The 12693-nt window shown below is 38.3% G+C and overlaps 1 protein-coding gene across 1 annotated transcript in view; it reads right to left on the reverse strand.

The window, feature by feature from the left end:
* Positions 1-12693, reverse strand: part of ATG14 (autophagy related 14) — a 36066-nt gene that overhangs the window by 19782 nt on the left and 3591 nt on the right. The window contains exons 2-3 of the mRNA XM_080807739.1: positions 3151-3213; positions 1909-1951 (exon numbers count right to left, since the gene is read on the reverse strand). Of these exons, the coding sequence (XP_080663865.1) occupies positions 1909-1951; positions 3151-3213 (106 nt within the window). The remainder of the gene's footprint in view (positions 1-1908; positions 1952-3150; positions 3214-12693) is intronic.

Raw genomic sequence — 12693 nt, forward strand, 5'->3', positions numbered from 1 at the left:
AGACTGCAGAGCTGCCGCAGGTACGAAGTGCCACCCTCCCTGGAGGGACACTTGAGAACAGACCCATGGGACCCCGTGGACTGACTCAAAGATGAACAGCCAGGAGACGCCCTCACTTGTAAATGGTATTAGTCTTCAAGAAGCAATACTAACATTTTTTTTTTTTTTTTTAAATTTATTTATTTGTTAGAGAGAGAGAGCGGGCGAGCACAGGCAGACAGAGTGGCAGGCAGAGGCAGAGGGAGAAGCAGGCTCCCTGCCAAGCAAGGAGCCCGATGTGGGACTCGATCCCAGGACGCTAGGATCATGACCTGAGCCGAAGGCAGCCGCTTAACCAACTGAGCCACCCAGGCGTCCCGCAATACTAACATTTTTGATAGAAAAATTAGAAAACAGTACATGGAATTTAGAAAAATGGGGATGGGATTCTTTATAAATAGTCTTTTCCCATACAATGTATTTTGTTTTGATAACTCCAAGTATTTAAAATTATGAATGATGCTTATTGTGAAAAAAAATTAAACATCACAGAAGAGAAAAATAAAGCGATCATTAGCTTGACTCCTTCAGGGGTAATCTCAATTAAACTTTGATATGTATCTTTTCAGATTTTTAATTTTTTTAAATTTAATTTTATTTATTTTTTTAAAAGATTTTATTTATTTATTTCACAGAGAGAAAGATCACAAGTAGTCAGAGAGGCAGGAGGAGAGAGAGGAGGAAGCAGGCTCCCCACTGAACAGAGAGCCCAATGCAGGGCTTGATCCCAGGATGCTGAGATCATGACCTGAGCCGAAGGCAGAGGCTTAATTAACCCACTGAGCCACCCAGGCGCCCCTCTTTTCAGATTTTTTAGAGTATATTTATATTTAAAACACACACACAAAGGGAATCATACTTTATCCTAGCCTACTTTTTGTTTGCTCTATCATTAAGAAACTCTTGGATATCACTCCATATCAATACGTATGGACTGGGGATTCTTTTGAACAGCTGCTACACAGTATCAATTATCTCATCCTGTTTAATGAGCTTTTAAGATATTTATGGATCACTACCCACACTCTGGTCAATCAGTTTCTTTATCCATTATCCCTGCATTCATGTATTTTCTTAGGAGGAAACCTGCCAAAAATACCACATGTGTGAGAAAAAAACCATAAACATCCCAACAAACCACCAACTTGTCCTACAACCAAATACATCAATGTATACTCCCAACAACACAGAATAAAAGTGTTATCAATCGAACTCCTTATTTTCTTTTTTTAATTAATTATTTTTATTAATATATAATGTATTATTTGCCCCAGGGGTACAGGTCTGTGAATCGTCAGGCTTACATACTTCACAGCACTAGCCATATCACATACCCTCCCCTGAACCCCTTATTTTCATATGCTATACTCATTTTTTCCCAGTTATGTTCATTTTGCCTAGAGTTTTCAACATACAGAACTTTAAAACTTTTATGCAGTCTGTCAAGATGTTTTCCTTTATGGCTTATAAAGGTCTGTTCATCTGTAGCTTACATTTATAAATACTCTCCCATATTTTAGTATTTTTATGAGTTTACTTTTCACATTTAATCATCAATATGTGTAGGGAGTGTATGTTTATAATGAGTAAGCTTTTCAAAAAGGATAGTTCGTCATTCTTGTATTCCGATGTCAATATCAGACTTTGTACTTACTCTTTATAATGGCTCTATAATTAATTGCCAGTACTCTGTGTTTGGCATCTAGATAAAATATTTAAGAGTCCACACTACAAATATATTCAAACAGAGGGCTGCCAAAAAATGATTAAAATAAAGTTAAATACAAAGTGATATTCTAAGCACTACCAACTGAAAAGCATGTAACGTCAAGTATAAAGATTATTATTTAAATACTTCTTACAGCTTACCAACTGATCTGTTATCCATTTTCCTTCCATAGCTTTTAACACTCTGCACAGAAAAAAGACAATAATAAATTTTGTGAAGCTCAAAAATGTAAAATCAACATTTTTTTAAAGTGAGTTCTTAAAAATGTCTGGAAATACCAAAGTGAGACTCAAGCACTTAATAACGTTTTCCAGGGGTCCCTGGCCAGCTCAGTCAGTGGAGCGTGCGACTCTTGATGTTGGGGTTGCGAGGCTGAGCCCCACACTGGGTGCAGGGATCATTTAAAAATAGAATCTTTAGAAAAATAAAAAATAAAAATGTTTTCCAAATTCCAAATTCCCTATTTTTTTCTCATTTCCTTCTCTTTGCACTTTTAATGCTGCCCAGAACCTTTCTGTAAACATTTACAATTTCCAGTAATAGCCAGAGCCTTTGTCCTCAGTCATAATCAGTAATTTCTATCAGTCACATTTATTAACAATAACAGTTACAAGAGAATTCATAATCTAAAATGTGATGCTCAGTTCCCAAAGAAATGGCACAAGCCAGCATCTGTAAAAATCTGTTCTGTGGAGTGAAGTGTTCTATGGAAGAAATAAAAGTTTCTGTGATTAGGTTAGAGAAATGACTTAAATAAATCTAAGCAGGGTTCTGTAATGCAGGGCATCTCAGAAGATTTAATCTGCTCATAGATGTTTTCAGAGACCTAGGGTGCATCCGGAGAACAGTGACTAGGTCAGTTTGGGGGAGAAGATTCTACGGACGATGCTCAAATCAGCGGGTGGGATTCGTCAGGGGTGCAGATTCCAGGGCCTTCCCCTCCAGACCGCAGAACAGCTGAGGGTAGAAGATCGAGGATCTGCATTTTTAACTGTTACCTCAGCTAACGAATTCTGAGGTAGGTGATACCAAGACCATGCTTAGGAAAACGCTGATCCAGAAGAAATAAATGGAAGGCGTGATGTCTTACAGGAACGACCACTTGTCTGCCTGCTCTGGACCCACTTGCCGCACATCAGTTATCTGGGCCAGGGGTCTTGCTCATGGGTCTAGTCACTGAGTGCCTGCTGCAAAGGGACTGGGTCTGATCTCAATGATTTCCAGGAACTTGATAATCTCTATTTTGCTTCTCCCAGATGCACTGCTCTTCCCCACTTTGAGACTGTGTCCTAAATTCGACAAGTCAGCCGTCCATGTGTCTGCATACCATAGCACTGAATTAAACCACACGGTGACAAGAGAAAAGCAAAAGGGAAACTCACTCTTTTTGAAATTCTTCTTGCTTGCTCTTAAGTTGGCTTAACCTTTCTTTCTTGTCTATAAACCTATAAGAAAAAAGTGTAACGTTTTATTAAATGTTCATTCTTTCCAGTTCAGTGAGATTATGCAAATTCCCAAGAGCCAATCACTTCTGCACTCTTCTGGAGATGCCAGGGTCCTGACAGTCAACACACATCTTCTCAAGGGGGTGTGCACACAGCTGCTTATGCCACTTGCTCATTTTAAAACGAAGTTCAAATTCTCAGCTTTAAAATTCTTGCATGGGTTCAGGGCTGCCTGGCTGGTTCAATCAGTAAAATTCTTTCATGGTTTATAAAACATGTCTAGAAGCCACCCCCTCACCCCACCCAGATTAAATTATCTTCCAAAACAGGCACATCAGAGCACTAGAATGAATCTGAGTTCAAGGAAGTTGAGCCTTCTCACATAAACATGATTTTAATTATTTAGCTTAATTCAATCCTTATCTTACCTGTAAATTGGTTACTTGTAATTTTTAAAGTACACTGTTGTTGTTTTTTTCTTACTAATTTTATTGCTGGTCCTTATGGGCTAACAAGTTACTGAGTACAAGTTATCAAAAGGAAGAGATATCACATTGTAGTTCATTTTCTCTACAGTCTTCTCCTCTTATCCTTTTCTTCCTGTTACCTTAACTGGGGTTTAGTCTTTTTTTTTCCTTCGCGCAGTTTAAGACGAAAACTTAGATCGTTCATTTTAAGCCTCTCCCTTTTAATTATAACCATTTAAAGTTATACATTTCCCAAGTATTGTGTTAGCTAAACCCCAAAGTGTCTGATAGGGTATATTTTTGTATCCTTTAGTTTGGAATTCCTGATTTTCCACTAATTCCCTCCTTGACCTCTAAGTTATTTAGAAGTATAGTGCTTAATTTCCAGATAGAGGGCTTTTCTAGGTAACTTATTGTTAACTGTTTTCCACTTTCTGACGTGGTCACAGAATATACTCTGTGAGATTTCAGTCTTTTGATTTCAGAGTAGCTTAGGGCCTTGCATCTGGTCTGCCCTTGTGAAAAGTTCCCTGTGTACTTGAAAGAATATGTATTCTACAGCTGTTAAGTACTGTGTTCCAGAAATGTCAACCAGCTGAAGGTGATGAACAGTGACATTCAGATCTTCTAGATTTGTGCTACTAAGAGAGCCACCAGTCACATGCGCTATGAGTACCTAAAATGTGGCCTGTTGCTTAATAGGGATCTGCATTAAAAAAAAAAAAAAATATATATATATATATATATATATGACTAACATCATGCAACTGACTTTTAAACAAGCTAACGGTGGCTCACTATTTAAAAAACACATGATAATGCCATATGCTATAGTAACATAGTATGGAGTCCAAGATTAGGTTTCTGGCAGTCTCCCAAATTCTTAGCCTAAATGAAAACTAAAAATTTAACAGAGTAGTAACAAACCTAGAAATTACTTCCTTAAAATGGTCCAGACTAATAGAAGTCTAAAATATTTCTAAAACCCCATTTTTGAAACATTTCCAAAGATACCTACTTCAAAATGGAAGGGATCAATAGATGAATGGATAAAGAAGACATGGTAAATATATATGATAGAATGTTACCAAGAAAAAAGAATGAGACTTTGCCATTTGGGGCCACACGGATAGACCTAGAAGGTATTATGCTAAGTAAAATTAGTCAGTCTGACAAATACCGTATGATTTCACTTATATGTAGAAACTAAACAAAACAAACAAGAAAATACTAAACTATATATAACTGGTGGTTGCCAGAGGGGAGGTGGGAGAGGGGAGAGCAAAATAGATAAAGGAGATTAAGAGGGACAAACTTCCAGTTATCCAGGAAATAAGTCACAGAGATGGAAAGTACAGCATAGGGAACATAATCAACAATATTGTAATAACACTGTATGGTGTATGTGACAGATGGTGACCACACTTACTGTGGTGAGCACTGAAAACATATAGAAGTGTCAAATTACTGTGTTGTACAGTACGCCTGAAATTAATTTAACATTCTAAGTTAATTATACTTCAATTTTAAAAAGAGAAAAAAATGGGAGGGATAAAATATTCTAATTATGACCCTACCATTTAATAGGCAGTCACTGAAAATGTATAATGTATGTTAAACAAAAAAAAAGCAAATCAAGAGATATTATATACTTGTGTGACTAAATTAAAATTAGATTAAAAATTCAGTTCCTGGGTGGCCCAGTGGGTTAAGAGGCTGCCTTTGGCTCAGGTCATGATCCCGGGGTCCTGGGATCGAATTCCATGTTGGGCTCTCTGCTCAGGGGGGAGCCTGCTTCTCCTCTCCCTCTACCTGCCACTCCCCTTGTTTGTGCTCTCTCTCTCTCTCTCGCTGTCAAATAAATAAATAAAATCTTAAAAAAAAATTAAAAAAAAATTCAGTTCCTCCATTCCACTAACCACACTTGACTAGCACCCGTGACTGGGAGCTATCTCACTGGGCAGCACAGATACACAACACCAGCGCGGTAAGGTAGGAACTGCATGAAGCAGCAGAACACTCAAAAACCAGTGTGGAACTGAGACAAACTCATAGATTCATCCATGACTTTATCAGGCAACTTACAACAAAACATCTGTCAAAGATTAATAAATCTAATTATATATTCTGCAGCTGTGTATTCCTTGACATACTGTTCCGTGCTTCCATCTCCACATATCAAAAATGAGAAACTAATGTGGTATTTACTTCTACCTCACTGAGGCAATAAGGTGATTCACGTTCTGATAACCTGAAGGAAGTGATGAACTCACAAGACTCATCAAACCAGGCAAACAAAAGACTGACATGGAGGATAAAATCTTGTTTTTAGAGGCTATAAAAGCTCTCCCTCAGATCTGTTGTAGAAATGCCACTTGGCACTACAGCAAACTGGGATGACAAACAACCCGGTCCAGCTTTACACTGAGCCAGTTCTCTTGGGCTTCATTAAAAACAAACCAACTTAAAATGTAAACATACAGTCACCAGCAGGGATAATAAACAATAGATAACCATTCCTACTGTATCAACCACGTCATGAGTAATGGTATTCTTCATGAAGGAGATTAAAAATAGGTGGTGTTCACAAAGCTAAACAGCAGATGAGGTCAAGGAATGTGGCTGGGTCAGCATTTCAACTGCTCATCTGCACACTCATCTATTCTCTGCATTCTCTGTCCCCCCACTCATGGAAAGATAAATTCATTCCACAATTCTGTGCTTTCTCAATACGGTTTCCAAGAAATAGATTAATGCAGTCATCATATTCAAACTAGATTTTCTTTGAAGATTTTATTTACTCATTTGAGAGAGAGAGAGAGAGAGAGAGAGAGAACAGGAGTGGAGGGGCAGAGGGAAAGGAAGGAGACTTTCTGCTGAGCAGGGAGCCCGATGCAGGGCTCGATCCCAGGACCCTGAGACCATGACCTGAGCCAAAGGCAGATGCTTAACCCACTGAGCCACCCATGAGCCCCCAAACTAGGTTTAAGGATACATATTTTACAAAAAAAAAAAAAAAGGCGGGGAGGAAAGGAATATTTTATGTACTATCTTCCAAAAGTAGGGTTTATCACCTAAAATATCTTGTGTCTTTTTCCATGTTGGGAATACCAACTAATTCCATTCTTCAACAATACACAGAATTTCAGTGAATGAACATCCTATAATTTATTTATATGAACTCCTATTGATGAACATGGGCATCACTTCCAAATTTTCACTATTATCAGTAATGTTATAAGTGAATATCCTAGTGCACAAATCTTTAAAAGCTTTTAGGTTTCTCAGAAATTCCTATTAATAAAAGAAACTGCTGGGTCAGGTATTTACATACAAAATTCTGGCAGTTATCTTTAAATTTCCTCAGAATCATTTCAGATAATTTACAACCCCACCAACAGTGAGTATCTCACTGTCTCCAAATTGCACACTTTTTAGTCTCTGCTAAGCTGACCGGCCTCCCCCCCTCCTCCCCCAAAGATCATAATCCGTCTTTTCGTTTTTATTTCACTATTAGAAATGTTGAATGCCCTTTCCTATCTTATTGGCTACTTACTTCTCTTTTGTTGTTCCCGTATCTCTTGTTCATTTTTCTGTAGTTTTTTTAAGGATTATTAGGAAAATTAGCCATTTTTCTTTCCAACATCTTGAAATTACTTTTTCTCACTTTGCTTTCTGACTAAAGTGTGTTTCTGCTCTACAGAACTTTTCAAACTTTTTTTTTTTTTTTTTAAAGATTTTATTTATTTATTTGAGAGAGAGACAGTGAGAGAGAGCATGAGCGAGGAGAAGGTCAGAGGGAGAAGCAGACTCCCCGTGGAGCTGGGAGCCCGATGCGGGACTCGATCCCGGAACTCCAGGATCATGACCTGAGCCGAAGGCAGTCGTCCAACCAACTGAGCCACCCAGGCGTCCCAGAACTTTTCAAACTTTTATGTGGATACATTTAGCAATTCTTTTGCTGTTGTCGAATGCCTCTAGTTTTGGGCTGTTTCCTGAAAGGAATCTGCCAGTGAAACTGTACGAGGCTCCGGGGATTTTACGACACCAGATTTTCTCTCCCAATTTAAAAATGCCTTGTATTTACCAAAAATCCTCCACATGTAGAATAGTTTTTTCCCTAAAAAAAGTACTTCCTTAAATGGACTTTGTCTCCTAAATTCTCCCATACTTTGCAACTATGATTTTCCCCCCCCATTAAAGAAGTACTCCCTTGGGCAAACCTGGGTGGCTCAGTGGGTTAAGCATCTGCCTTTGGCTCAGGACATGATCCCGGGGTCCTGGGATCGAGCCCCACATCGGGCTCCCTGCTCAGCAGAGGGTCTGCTTCTCCCTCTCCTATCTGCCACTCCTCCTGCTTGTGTTTTCTCTGTGTCAAATAAATAAAAACTTAAAAAAAAAGAAAAAGTACTCCCTTAAACTAACTTTTAAACAATTCCCCTGCAGTGGAGACAGAGGAGAATAGGGGTTGGTGGTCCCACAGTATGGGGGTGGTCCCAGCATCGGCACACAGCCCAGCTCAGGGCATCATGACTGTTTGGGCTGACTTGGGGATGGGTTAGAGCCAGCCCTGAGAAGGGAAGGAAGGCATGACAGGCAGAGGGAATTCTGCCGTTTCACAAGACAAAGAGCTAATTTGTCCTGCATGAAAGCATTTCAACACAGCAGGCAGGGTAACAGGGTTAGGGGTGTGCTGCTGCTGAGGTGTCAGCTAGGAGTGTGAGCCCTCTCTCCCCACACTGTTCCAGGGCCACAATCACAGGCAACTGAGCGGATCTATCCACAGGCTGGACTATTCACACAAATCTGCTGCATACCACCAGAAAACCAGCACCAGGCTGTGTACTCTATCAGGGATCCATGTCATTAATTCGGCTATTAAGTCTAGGTGATAATTAACATCCTCATAACACCCACAAGTTGAGTACTTACTATGTCCTAAGCATGTCCTTTCCTAAAATAACTAATCCCTCCATCTGCCTGCCCTGTCCTTGCCCTCATCCTAGGAACATAAGTTTACTTTGTGCCTAAGAATATGGCAACAGAAAAGTCTAAGAGACAAACACTAATGAATTTTAAGAAAGGCAGAAAAGAAATAATAACCTTTCAAATGTGGAGTTGAGAGCCTTAAAAATATTAAACCCTTTGAACCAATTAATGCAGTTCAAAGAAATAGATCAGAGATGAGGAGGAAAATTTATATCTGAAGGCACCAATCATGAAATCGGTCATAATAGCAAAAACTGGAAACAACTTTGATGTCCAATAGGACAATTTATCAAATGATACTATATTGCCATGCAGGAGATTATAGTATTTTTGAAGACATGTTTATGAGATGTTGAGTTAAAAAAAAAAAAAGGTACAACACACTACACACATGGTATGTATGTATTTTATTCTCCAAGAAAAAAATCTGCAAGCACACACATACACATGCAGGTCAACAAGTCTGGAAGGAAATATAACAAATTATTAACAGAACTGCGAAAATATGGTAAAATTCTCCTTCTTTAGGGATTTCTGTATTTTAGTTTTCTACAATAATGACATGTCCATCTACAGTCAGAAAAAGATACCAATCAATCAAAATTTCTCATGCTTCTCCTCAGAGGATCATATATACCATAAAAATATATACATAATCCCCTAAAAGTACTTAAGTTCTTGGGTCTCCTGAGTCAGGTTATAGTTCTTAGGGTCCTTAAATTTAAAAGGGGAAATAAGTAATAACAGTTTTTAGGTTGAAAGTGGAAAAGATTCCCTATCTCTGATTTGGGCACAGGTTTGTTAGAAGAATTAATGATAATTTCTGGTTCTAGAAATAAGGCAGTGAGAGCACAGATCTCTCTCTCTTATGTAAGCAGAGATGGTTAGAGAACTAAATATTTCTTCAATTAAGATACTAACATGGGGGGGCACCTGGGTGGCTCAGTGGGTTAAGCCTCTGCCTTCGGCTCAGGTTATGGTCTCAGGGTCCTGGGATCGAGCCCCACATTGGGCTCTCTGCTTGGCGGGGAGCCTGCTTCCCCCTCTTTCTCTGCCTGCCTCTCTGCCTACTTGTGATCTCTGTCAAAAAAGTAAATAAAATCATAAAAAAAAAAGATACTAACATGGTAAGAATTCCCAGTCATCAAATTTTTCTTCCTTAAATTCCTTAGGCATACAAGGATATGAGGTTTACAGACAAATGCAATATGAGAAAACAACAACAACAACATGATCCTTATCAGGATGGTTCTTTTATCATGTTAGAATACTTAGAATATGAGAAAATAGGATAAAAATATACTCTAGTGGCAGGAATGAAGGATAAGTCATTAAAAGAAAATAGAAACAAAGCACTGTTTAGTTTCCCCACTCATAAAACAGGAATAAGGCATATCCTACTTGGTTACAAGGATTAAATAAGATAAATGTGAACATTAAGGTACAGGCAACTTTGTACATAACATACGCTAGTTTCCCTTTTTCTTCATTTCAATGAGTGATTTTGTACTTAATCTCACTAATGTATTAAACTGAACTACATATATAAAAATATAGTTCAGAAATGGAAGCGAGTTTAAGAATTAGCAGAGCCCAGGAGTTAATAAAGATACAAATACTCTGTATTTCCTCGTGTTAAAAATAGGTTCATAACTCATGGGTTTGAGGTAGGGAACAAATGAGATCATAAATGTGAAAGCCTTTTACAAATTCTAGAAGGCATAATGATAAGAGTAGCCACTAATACTGACTGAAACAGAAGCTGCTATCTTCTTAGCAGACGTACATATGTTGGTATAAACACAATTACTAAGCTTCATGGGATGGCAGTTGAGTTCCTTCCTGAAGGACACAGTCAAAAAGAGAAGAGAGGTTGACAAACTGAGTAGGGTATTCAAATGTGGGTTTGTAACTGAATTCTCAAGACAGTAGATTCTTAAAGGCTACGTGGACTGACAACCAAAAAGATCTGGAGAACAGAAATATCTAAAGAACAATTCTGGGCGGAGATGGGAGGTACCTGCATGGCTAAGTTGGTTAAGTGTCTGACTCTTGATTTCAGCTCAGGTCATAATTTCAAGGTGGTGAGATCCAGCCTCGGGTCTGGCTCTGTACTCAGTAGAGAGTCTGCCTGAGATTCCTTTCCCCTCTCCCCCTGCCCCTTCCCTCTGTGCACACACACGCTCTCTAAAATAAATAATTAAATCTTAAAAAAAAAAAAAGAATAATTTGTGGATATTGGATGTGTCTTCCCTTTGAAATCTTCAATAACATTTAAAATTTTCTGCCTGTCTTATATCCCACCACCCAATTTATTTAGCACCTGTATTTGTTTCCTGGTAAAAGTGTAACATATACTCTTAAAAGTCCTAAGTGAAGATAACTCCCCATCATTTCTGAAAACCTACTTATAAAAGCAATATTCATATGCTTATAAATGTCTCTCTTTTCTGATCCACAAGTTAAAATAACTGGTTCTAAACCAGCAGGCAGATTTTTTGGTATGCTACAGTCTCTGGTTATCCTCAGATTATGTTCCCCATCTCATTCCTACACTTACCATAAACTGGTAACCAATTTCCACTCTATGGGTTGAGTGGAAAGATTAGTTTAACTTGTCAGTTATCTACTGGGTAACAGTATTATTTTTGGTGTCAAATAAATGTAAATCCAGAAAATTATGTTCCGGTAAAAAGCCCTGTAATTTTAAAATGTTCATCAAAATTCACATAAGACTGTGTTGAGAGGGCTGCTTAATATCATTCCTCTTCATCTCTTAAAGAAGTATACAAGTTAAAAGGCAGATAAAAATCAGAGAAGAAAGTGGGTATTGTTTTAGGAATGGGGCCAACATGGGAGATGAGGATAGGACAGTGTTGGTGAGGATACCAATATTATAAATCTTCCCACTGAACAACAACAATAAAATACTCATTTAGGTACTTTTCAATCAATCTATCTGCCAAACTCGTTCAGTCCACAAAATTATGTGAAGACCCATGTTCCCTACTTAGGAGTCAAAGGAACTAACTGTTGTGAGGTAAACTGTTGATATCTAATTTTCTCTGAACTGCTAAACTATTAGAACCTTTACATTCAGCTAGTCTATTAATGAAGACTGAAAAAATAAATTTATAAGAACTCTGATATACATCATCACATTCAAGATCCACAGAGGCACAGCTAATCTGGCTAATTTACCAAAAAGAAATCAGAGGTTAAACAAGGGTTTTCCAACCGTGCTGTAGTGTCCACATTCTATATCTAAGTGTTTTCCCGAAGTTAGTGAGGGGCTTCTTATGAATTATGAGAGACTGAAGGCAGCAAAGCAGAGAATACAAAATTTTTCATAAATACTGAGGACTGGAGAATATTTCAAAATCAAGCTATGACCTGCACAATTTAAGGCTTATTAGTATTAAGTGTAATTCCTTGAGAGCAAGAGACTTTTCTCCTCTATAACTTGCCAGGATATTTTGTGCAGATAGCTGTGCCCACTGAGAGCACATTAAAAATGATTTTACTATTAGGACAGTGGTCCTGGGTCTTAAGAGATTCTTACATCCTACTAGATATTGGGCACTGTTCTGGGGAACAAAAGAAAAGAAAACAAAACATTCCACTTATTAAGGAATGCACAGTTGGGAAAAGGGAAAGATGGAGAATGAAGTGAAGCGGGCTGGGCAGACCACTGTGGCAGTCCTGTCATCCCTGAACCCTAAAGTTTCTTTTTTATCTCTAAAAATTCTGGATGATTCTGGTATTTGCTCTTCATTTGTCTGCTTGGTCAGAAAAAGAAATCCAGGATCACATACCCCTCTTCTGAAAATTCACTTTAATGTTCAGATTTAGCAAAAAATTTTGATCTCAGTTTTTTTTTTTTAAAGATATTTTTTATTTATTTGACAGAGAGAGAGAGAGAGAGAGGTCACAAGTAGGCAGAGAGGGAGGGGGAAGCAGGCTCCCTGCCAAGCAGAGAGCCCAATCGGGGCTCGATCCCAGGACCCTGGGATCATGACCTGAG

The sequence above is a fragment of the Martes martes genome, assembly GCF_963455335.1.
Source record: "Martes martes genome assembly, chromosome: 7".
Classification (NCBI taxonomy): domain Eukaryota; kingdom Metazoa; phylum Chordata; class Mammalia; order Carnivora; family Mustelidae; genus Martes; species Martes martes.